Source organism: Centroberyx affinis, unplaced genomic scaffold (genome assembly GCF_046629955.1).
Source record: "Centroberyx affinis isolate AG114_WGS23_722 - 3 ecotype Tasmania unplaced genomic scaffold, CSIRO-AGI_Caff_v1 ptg004303l_1, whole genome shotgun sequence".
Classification (NCBI taxonomy): Eukaryota; Metazoa; Chordata; class Actinopteri; order Beryciformes; family Berycidae; genus Centroberyx; species Centroberyx affinis.
In genome coordinates, this window is record NW_027282018.1 from 62,318 (window position 1) to 73,217 (window position 10,900).

The window sequence follows — 10,900 nt, forward strand, 5'->3', positions numbered from 1 at the left end:
TGAGCTGATAAAACAATGAAGAGGTTTCTAAGGCCTTGTGTGCTTTTCTGTATTTGCCAACTTACCTGATACTGACATCTGATGCTCCAAAAAGATGTAAAGGTTTTAATATGATCGGATATGGAGCCAACCTGCAGACTGGCATGGAGGTATTACCTCCCAAAATACATGTGATGGCAGAAGTGATTGGCCAGTGTGAATTGCATGATCGTTCATCTCATTTGTACACAGATTACAGTACATACTGGTTAGAGAACCAACTGTATTATTAAGTTTGTGTTTTACATATTCTCAGACTTGTGGCATGTTTGCAAATAGCGTTTAAATTAAAAAACTTTGCTTGCCATTGATGCAAATGGATACATAGATTGTGAATTTCTGTTATTGGTGTTTTAATTCATGAGATGTTTTTGTATGAAAAAAAAATTGCATTGAGCAGAACTTACAAAAACAGCAAAATATACTTTATTGAAATAATCAAGTCATTCTAGGTCATAGAAAAGCGATCACACTTGACGTGGTTTAGGAATATTCTTATACAGACATACATACATACAAACAAACATCAGGCACAATTTTGGTAATCATCTCTTATTAGTGCAGTGGAAGTATTACACAAAGTAACGACAGCCTTCTGAGATACACAGACATGATATTAGGCGAGCGATGCAGGGATGTACAGTGAAATATAGCCTTGTAAATATCAGTTGATGGCTTATGAAACCAAGGGCGAGTCCAAACATTTCTCAGAAATGCCTGGCAAAGTTTCTCTGTGGGTTACAAAGGAATGATACCAAATCCAAATCATGTGGTTGATGAAATGCACAAGATACAATAACGGACAAACCGCCTTGACAATTATGACATTAAAGGCTGTGGAAATTTTGGGGGATTTTTGGGCAAGGATTTATCCAAAACACTCCTGAATCAATTACATGGTAACTCCTTGTTGTCCTCGTTACATTTTATTGCATATGTATGCAACTAATGTCAACTCCTTTTGCTGGGAATGTTGCCCTGTCATGTTGATCAAAAAGTGTATTACATCCCTCAGACAGACATGACAATGGAACATCTCTTTTTTTCTCAAAGCTATAAAAAAAAAAAAAAGAACAACACTGTAATTGATTTATGTAAATGGTAATTTGATGTTCTTCCGTCCCCACCGGGTCTCTGTTCTGTCCCAGTGAGTATCACAGCCATTAAAACTACAACAGCAGCTGCAGAAGCTCAGAAAATGACACATCATGGCTACTGAGACTGGGGGCGGTTGCACAAACTCCAGCTAAATTGTGCGTCTAATACGGACAGGAAAAGTACCTCTGGGGAAAACAGTGAAACAAAATGACCATTAAAAGCGGAGTGAAGGAGAACAGACATTACGAGGCAAGAGGACAGAAACATCAGGCTGTAAATTGAAGGACAAAGTCGTAATGATTATAAAAATAAGTGAAAATGACTATTTAAAACATGTAAACATTTCAAGTAGCCGCAGACAGCACCCATGTGCAGCCAGGTAAGAATTTGACCTGCTTTTGGTATTCGAGCGGTGAAAATCCCCAGTGAGCATCTTGAGGACACCTGACCCAGAGAGGATGAAGACAACAGGCGAGTTAAATATTTCAGAAGGGTGAAATCAGCTCTACTCTGCCTCTGGCCCTGCTCCAATACTTTCCAAACCGCCTTTTTTTTTTTTTGTCTCCTTTCTTTTCATATTTCCAATTCATCTCTTCTCTGACTAGACCTACATCAAACAGAAGCTGTAAATAATTCTTAGTGTTTATTTTACTCTGCTTGCAGGACCAGATGTGTGGGTTTTACCGCATCAGAGCAATTCAGTAAGTTGTCAATCACAGAGAAATATACAAAATCAGCTTTCGAATATTTCCCTGTGATTGTCTAAATCTTCTGCCAACCTTCTGTGTTGCCCTGTGTGGCAAACTCCATCCATCTGGCACCAAAGTAGACTAAAAGTAACCATAAATATCTCACAAATATAATTTCACGCAGGTCCGTCTCTAACACAAATAGTTAACTGTAGCAAAAAGGAGAGATCTGTTGCCATAAATGAGAGCGAGGTATCTAAAAAGTCAAAGACCAAGATGATGAACGGATGGTTAAGACATCAAGGCAGTTAGAAAGTACTGGAATAAGGCTGTGAGTCTTTGAGTAGCCAGTGTGTGTGTGTGTGTGAGAGACTCCTACAGCTAGAAGTCAACCCACCTGACCAGCAGGGGGAGCTCTAACAGAGGTGTAGGAGCAAAACCTCTGAGGCACTGCCTTTCTTTTCCCAGGCCGAGGTCAAAGGTCAACTCAAACATCTAACTGAAACTGACAGTCACACAATATAGATAAAGCCTTTATTTTCACTATTGTCTTTAGGGGATTGGGTCTTTTTAAATTTGAATACTGAAGAAAACCCACTTCTTGAAATTAATAAAAGTGAAAGTGAACCGACTCCAACCCGAGTAAAGACAAACATTCGATATAAAACACTCTTTTTCAAGTCTGACCTTCTCTATCAGGGGGTGAGAGATGAGAACACAAGCTGAAACTGACTGAAGCGAGCATCTGTTTTTCTTTAGATGTCATTTAACTCTCGAATCTTTGTTTCTAAGGGTAACACAACACGCAACGTTATAGGTGCATTTGAAAAACTCAACATGACTCAAGTGTCTTATATTTTTGTGCCTCACATACAGCTGAAAAGGAGCAAATTATTTAATATGGACGCAAAGTAAATATGTGCAGCATTTCTTCCATAAAGTGAATAAAAGACACAACATTTGTGCTGACAAAAGCCATACAGTAGCGAGCTGAGCGTTTAACTTAAGATATAAAATGAAGACTTTCATTCCAAAATGAGATATCCACGGTTTTAAAAAAATGTGACACCTATTCTGACAAAACAATTCCCGGAATGAAGGTAAAATTCTTTACTGAATATTACTGCAGTTATAAACTATCATGAGTCCTTAACTTGTAAAACAAAACACTTTTTAAAGAATGTAACCATTTGTGTTTTTGTTAAAATACTGAGTAAAGAACAAAGTAACGGTTCCTCCCCCCAAACTGGATATGTAACATTTTGGAATGAAACCTTTCAAATGATCAGTGATTTTCTCACAGCCAATCGTCTCGTAGTATCTTGAGCATTTTCATTTTCAAGTAACGGAAACTTTCGTAAGCGTGGGTTTTGGATGTGACACCATGTTTGACCTATTTTTTTTCACAAAGCATTTTTGTCTCACTGATGCACTGATCAAGCAAATAATTTTACAAACAGTTGCAGGCAACCATGAGGCAAGTTATAATAAGCATTACAGACAGGAGCTTTGCATTGGTAGCTTGAAAACATAATGTCTCTCTTATGCATCTTATGCAAATATGCATTTAGGATTTATACCAGCAGTTTCTTTTTTGGGATAAAGTGGGATGTACAAGAACCTGAAGCGAAATAGACAGCATTTGGATTTCTCTATCCATGTCAGACCAAGCCCAGACCTGCTGAGCTGAACGAGGCTACGCTCCTATTCCTCCTTTTCCTTAAAGTATGTGCTCACTCCACCCAAAACACACGATTTCAAGACTAACTTTGTAATAATTTAAAGAGTTTTGTTATAAAATGAGATATCTACCAGTTGAAAAAAGTGACACCTTCTCTCCCAAAATGATAGAAAACGCAAAATCAAAACAAATGACGGTATATTGTGGGGACAGTAGGGAACTTGAGAATCCTTGACAAAATAATAACACTTCTGAAGACTGTATTTTAGAGAACTTGTGTGATGAACTTCAAGTAAAAATGAATATAGTGTTTTGGAAATGAGCTCTTCATTTGGCTACAGCAGAGAGGGTGAACAAAACATCATTTTGCACAAATCTTTCACAGGGGAGATGGGTTGGGGTTGAGATGGAGTGAGTCACAAGTAAATACTTTTAGGAGCGTGGATGGGAATAGGAGCAGAAGTATAGCCTCCAGCGTCGATTAAGGGCGTGTCCACCGGGAGCCTCTGTTTCAGCTGGCAGCACTGAACAGCTGCATGTGGGAAGCGCTAGTCGTGGCTACCGGGTTGAATCCGTTTCAAGAACTTCACGCTTTTGCTAAAGTTTGAAATATTTCGGCACTCAGAGCGCTGAAAACATAATCTGATCTCTCAGCGCTGTCAATAACCTGCAGCAGCGAGTCCTTTCCATTGATGAAACGAGAAAGCACTGTGAAGAGAGTCCCTGGTGGACACGCCCAAAGTCTCAGTCTCCATCTTCATATAATACAGCATTGAAAAGCTCCGTCACGGAGCTGACACACAGTGTTAAAGCATTTTTAAGGCCATATAAATAGTCGTGATATAAATATGTGCACGCAAAGACAGACACGGTCACTTTGGGTGGAGCTCATTCAACGGTAAAGCAGGGTCAGCTGGGGCTACGGAAGTCTGACTCAAGTCAAAATACTATGATGGCCATTTTGAAAACGGAGCTACGCACTAATAATGCAGTCCTTCCTCATTTTTAAGGGTACGGTGCGTTTACTACACCGCTCTGAGGCTAGGCCCAAGTGACCATGACAATAATAGCTTAACAACTTTAAGCTGCCAACTTTAAAGTCATGAACCAACCCGAAATAAAATAACATTGGTCACATTGACCTTTCAAGAACAGTGAGTTGACACTGGACAGTACCGCACAGTCATCCCCACAATGTCTTCTCTAGGGCAATCTTAACAGTTTCAGTCAGACCCAAAATGCCCCGACACAAAATGGCTGCCACTGAGCTGTTACTGGCAGTTCAGATCAGGGTCGCTGAGCCAGGCCCAGATCTGGATCATCTCCTGTGGCGTCCTGGGGTGAACGAGCATCAAGCTCTTGTAGGCACAGGGGTTCGACCGATACTTCTCCTCTATGTCAAAAGTCCTGAAGCCCTTGTGTTTTTCGGGGGCCAGCCCTAGCTTCCTAAGGCACATGCCTGTGTAGACGTCATCTATGGGGTAGAGCGTCACACGCTGCGATATATTTTGCAGACGAGCAGCTATGTCTCCGGAGTAAAGGTACCCGCCGCCCCCTGCGTACGGAGGGTACATCCCCACATACATGCTCTCTGGGATGAAGTACTTGACTTTCTTGTCGCGGTGCGGCCCCGCGTTGGTGATCATGTCACCCACAAACAAATCCCTGGCTTTGGGCCCCGAGAGGCCGCGGAGGAAGTCCAGGATGCGGAAGGTGTTGACGAAGACGTCGTCGTCACCTTTGAAGATGTAGCGAGCGCCGGGGCAGCGGGTCTGTATCCACTCCAGGAAGAGCACTTCTTTGACGGTCAGGTTGAAGAACGAATCCCGGTAGTCCCACTGGACGATGTCCTTGTGGCGGGCGCTTTCGTAGCGCAGCATCCCGGACAGATCCGGGTGGTGGTCCACCGCTGTGGCGTTGCCGAGCAGGAAGACGGTCACCACCGTCCGGTTGGCCAGAACACCCGCCCGTCCCCAGGACTGACGGATGGCCTGGCGGCGGTCGAAGTGCGGCGCGAGGGATTTGACGGCCAGCAGCAGGTAAGGCGGATCCTTACAGATATGAGGCTGATCCACCAAAAGCGGGTAGGAGCGGCAGCGCATGTAAAGCAGGAAGTCCTTGAAGCGGCCGGGTAGGGAGTTGTAGTCTTTCACCTGTGTGGTAACCCTGAGGTCAGGCTGGCAGGGGTCAGAGGTCAAACTCGTGCCGTTAAGCCAGTCAGGCATGTCGGGGGAGCTGTAGTTAGCGATCAGGATGGGATTGTGCTGGAGATCCAGAATCTGCTGCTGGCGGTTCCAGAAGGCCTGGTGGGGAGCCAGTTTGGACCAGAACGGTTTGTTTGGGATGCGGACCTTGTTGCGCCCGTTTTTGTCCTGGTTTCCCTGCCGGGAGATGAGGATGAAGATGAAGAGGTTGACCATCATCACTGTCACCAGAACCTTCAGCTTCCTCCGCAGCAGCGCCATGGCAACGTCCTGCACCGCTCACCACCTGGACACACACACACACACACACACACACACACACACACACACACACACACACACACAAAAACAGAAGGAAAGGAATAAAGACGTTAGGAAGAAAGCAAGAAAGACATGAGGAAAAAACTATTATTCAGAAATATTTGATTCATCTCTTGTCTGTCTCATCTTCTGTCTCAGAAGAGCAGAGTACAAATTCAGAATGCAAATCAAATCAATTTCCATGACTTCCATCTTTAAAATATCTGTGAACACATCTGAAAGAGATCTTTCATACAACTAAACTGTCAAGAAGCTTGGACATCCTTGACAGGAAAGCCTCGTGGGAAAAATTAGTTAAGTTGACATATTTGAGCGGCGATCATGTGCTTTTCATTTCAGGGAACGACACGATAACAATCACAATTTCTGCGGTGAAGTATGGGATGCAGAGTGGCGTAACGGAGTAGGGAGACTGGAAAGATTTCAACCATGACTCCTCCTTGTGTCACATGAAACTTCTCCTGTAAGCCTAAGCATTCCATTTAAGCGTTGGCATGTAATGGTCATATCGCGTTTAATATACACTCACCGAGCACTTTATGAGGAACACCTTACTAATGCTGGGTAGGTATCAGCTTTCAGCTCAGTGTCAACCGGCTACCAAAGTGACATCCGCCTCAAGGTTTGACGTGTTGCATTCTGGGATGCTTTTCTTCTCACCACAGTTGTAAAGAGGTTATCTGAGTTACTGAAGCCTTTCTGTCAGCTATTTTTTGTTTTTTGCACCATTCTGAGTAAACTCTAGAGACTGTTGTGCGTGAAAATCCCAGGAGACCAACAGTTTCAGAAATACTCAAAGCAGCCCGTCTGGCACCAACAGCCATGCCACGGTCAAAGTCACTGAGATCACATATTTTCCCCCATTCTGATGTTTGATGTGAACATGAACTGAAGCTGCTGACCTGTATCTGCATGATCTTATGCATTGCACTGCTGCCACATGCCACATGTCTGAATGGATAATTGCATGAATAAGCAGGTGTACAGGTGTTCCTAATAAAGTGCTCGGTGATATTTACACAGGATATGTAAATATTAGCAGGTGTGCTCATGTATGTGAACACCTTATCCCATTTCCAGTTGAGTTTTTGCAGTCTGTGTCAGTTCTGTTTCCCATGGTATCATTCAGAATATTCTGTTTATTTGTGTATTCGAGGATATTTGGGATCGGGACATGAAGAAGCATAACAGCTGATCCTGGATGAGACCTTTAATGAGGATATGGGCTGTTAGCTTAGACACAGTGTGCATGCAACTTGCTGTCACGCTCACTATGATGTGAAGGCATGCCAATAAAAAGATGCACATGCATGGGAACAAATTAATAATAATGTGATAATTGATTGAGCCCTGTAGGGAAATTCTCTTTTTGCTTGCTCCACTCCACAGAGAGGTCAGAGGTCAGGCTCAGCTCAGAACTGGATCTGACAGGGGATTGAGTGTCTCTCTAACCAACAGCCAAATCAGTGTCAACATCCGCTTTTCCATTAGCTTTCCACTGCACTATTCAACCTTTATTTAGTTCTTGGAAGACACTCTGAGGCTTGGAACCTTCTTTTTCAAATGGTGCCGAGATTACGAATAAATAGTCACAAACAACAAAGGGGAAAAAAAGAAAGAGAAACAAAATAGATAAACAAAAAGACAATTCTAAAAGAGAATCACATAGATTCACATAGACCAGTGATTCTCAACCTTGTTCATATCAAGGACCCCTAATTTAGTCCACAGTAGAGCCACAGACCCCCATTTGATGAGATTTTGTCTCTCGGGCCCAAATCTGAGAATATTTGTATTGTTATGATGATTTAAACTTTGATTATTCTTCTACATTCTCTAATTGTGGTTACAAGAAGGTAAATGAAATATTGCTGAAGTTTAACAATTCATCAGTTTATTGGGGACCCCCTGGAACCCCCTCAAGGACCCCTGGTGGTCCCCGGACCCCACGTTGTGAACCACAGACACAGACCACAGAACCAACCTAGCTCTATGCTGTGCCTCTTATCTTCACCCTTTGCTTCACATTAAGAAAGACAATCATTCTGCAGACTGCCTGCAAATCAACAACCAGCACATTCTATTCAGGTTAGCCAATAGGGTGTGTGTGCACGTGTGTGTGTGTGTGCACGTGTGTGTGTGTGTGTGTACATGTGTGCGTGTGCATTTACAAGTCGGCAGTCCTCATAATCAATAAGCTACTTGCCAGCATAAACCTGAAGGTTGGCTTCAGTCCAAACTAAATACAATAAAACAATTAGACAATCATCCACCATTTAAAGGTTCACTTCAGGTCACACTGCAGGTTCATCATGCCTGACTAGGCGTGCCCACTGAAAAACAGAAGTTAATATGAACTCATAGCCATCCAGCCATTCAGTCATTTGCAATATAACTGTGACTGACCGCTTTGTGTTTTTTGTCTACTTAGTGCAGCATGGATTGAAAAAACGAAATGTGGTTTATTTAAGTCAAATATTTAAGGTTGTATTGTCACCTTGGTATTGCCAGTTTGAAGTAAAACAAAAAAAATAAATAAAAAATGAGGACAACATGTGAGGAGCGGGGCAAACACAGAGAACAATACGGCCTTTCAGAAGGTGTGTGGCCTCAGGTTTCTCCTCTGGCAGGCTCACAGTCCTCTGCTGATAACATTCTCTTTGCCATGTCTCACTTTCCCCCGTATTTCCTTACTGTAAAATGTCTGTATGCCCCCTTTCTCTACTTATGTTCCAGGTCTCTCTTCCCTCTCTCCTTCCTTATTTTCTGTCTCTCTTCCTCCCTTTTTATGCTTGCGAGCGGGGAAAGCATCTGCATCCAGATCCCTCTAGATCTGCTGGAGTCGCCGTAGGATTTTTAGTAGGTCCTTGTTCAACTGCACATGTCTGAAATGCCTGTGGTAGGCCAGCTGAACACTGTGCATTAAACACCTTTGTAAGAAGATGCAACATACCAATCGATGCAGTCTCTAATAATCAATCAAAACTTTTGCTCAACCCATAAAATTAACCACAAAAATTAAACGGCTTTATTGAAAATTACCTGAACCTGTTTGCGTATTTCAATTGCAATGTCTAAACTTCAGCAACACTTACAAATACATTATTACCTGCTATCCTGCACTAATCTTGTATATTGGCCAACTTTAACACTAAAACTAACTTAACTCAAAACCAGCAATAATTATACTAGTTGACTCCTAGATAGCAAACTCATATGATGGACTTCTGCTCATGCAGTTGATGGACATCTAGTGGTCAGTAAAAAAAATAACCAAGAAATTTAAATAACCACTCTTCACAACCTTGCCAATATCCAAAGCTTGCTGTAGGCCTACCTCATCACACGGATCGTCATGGCTACCACAATTACAGTCAATGCGTTTTTATGTTCCAAAACAGAGTACAGGCCAGAAAGTGAGGTTTGAAAGCCAGAAATCACAGCATATGGCAAAGTAATCTTTGAGTCATTGATATTGGATCTATAATCCTATCAATCCCTTATTATTATCATTATTATTATTAATATTATCATCATTTTGTGCTATGGGGCAGTAAAACTCTCACCTATTGCTTAACTTAAAGTGAAATCCTTATCAGAAAAAACTATGCTGTGGTGGTAAATAGAAAGCTGAGTACGTAACAAATCTCCAGCCAGTGATCACCATGAAGCAAGAGAAAGAGAGAGAGAGAGAGAGAGAGAGAGAGAGAGAGAGAGAGAGAGAGAGAGAGAGAGAGCGAGAGACAGAGAGAGAGAGAGAGAAACAGACAGACAGAGCAAGACTTGAGAGTGAGATAGGGTGAGAGAGAGTGAGTGAAAGACAAATTGCAAGAGAGATGGAGACAGATAAACTAATCAGAGTAGTGTGAATTTATGTTTTCATGTCGCTCTGATACTTCTTACTATAATATATACCATGAATTTGTAACGTAAACCCTCATGTCAGCTTAAAAAGGTGAGCGAACTCGACTTGACGAATTTAAAAAGGGGTGAGTGACCTGACGTTAGGCGGGTTTACCCTCCACTGCACCGCTGCCTGTATCCTTCTCTTCCTCTTCCTGCCTCTGTATCGGGTTTCTGTTCCTCCGCCTCCTAGCAACACCTCTGTACCTCTGCACTCCTGTTTGCTCTCTCCCTCTCTTTTTTCTTTCCCCTTCCCTCTCTTTCCTTCGCCCTCCCCACCTCTTCATCTCTCCCTGTGCCTTGTTTATCCCCTTTTTCCCCCCTCAAGTCTCATTTCCTTCACTCTCTTCCCCTCTCCTCCTCGCTCTTTTCCTTCAACCTCATTCCCTCTCTTTCCCTTATCCTCATTTGCCCCTCCTTCATTTTGCTCTTGCTACCATAAAAAACTTGCACAGCCAATGCCAAGTGACATCAGCACAGGGATAAACAATCAGTGGTGGAAAAAGTACTCAAATCTTTTACTTAAGGAAAAGTAGCAATACTGTAATGGAGAAATACTTCATTAAAAGTAAAAGTCCTGCATTCAAAATTGTACTAAGTATCGAAGTATTAGCAGTAAAATGTACTTAAGTATCGAAAGTAAAAGTCTAAAGAACGCTCCCTTTCAGTGTTAAATTATTGATGCATTAACCTGTAAGAAGTATTTTAATGTTGCAGGTCTAACTTTTCCATATACTGTTGGGGAGTTTAAACTCTAACAATGCAACGTATTTTATGAGCTTATTGTATGTTTTTCATGTAAAAACTTATTCTGCAAAGTAACCAGTAACTCCAGCCGAATATAGTGGATTGAAAAGTACAATATTTCCCTCTGAAATGCAGTGGAGTAAAAGTCTCACAACACGGAAATACTCAAGTAAAGTGCCAGTACCTCAAAATAGTAGTACTTGAGTAAATATACTTAG

The 10,900-nt window shown here is 42.1% G+C and overlaps 1 protein-coding gene across 1 annotated transcript; it reads right to left on the reverse strand.

Moving 5' to 3' along the window:
* Positions 1-456: 456 nt before the first annotated feature.
* Positions 457-5,994, reverse strand: LOC139664514 (N-acetyllactosaminide beta-1,3-N-acetylglucosaminyltransferase 2-like). Its single transcript, XM_071543366.1, has one exon. It carries the CDS (start codon positions 5,970-5,972, stop codon positions 4,779-4,781), a length of 1,194 nt encoding a protein of 397 aa, XP_071399467.1. The 5' UTR covers positions 5,973-5,994; the 3' UTR covers positions 457-4,778.
* Between the last annotated feature and the right edge of the window lie 4,906 nt (positions 5,995-10,900).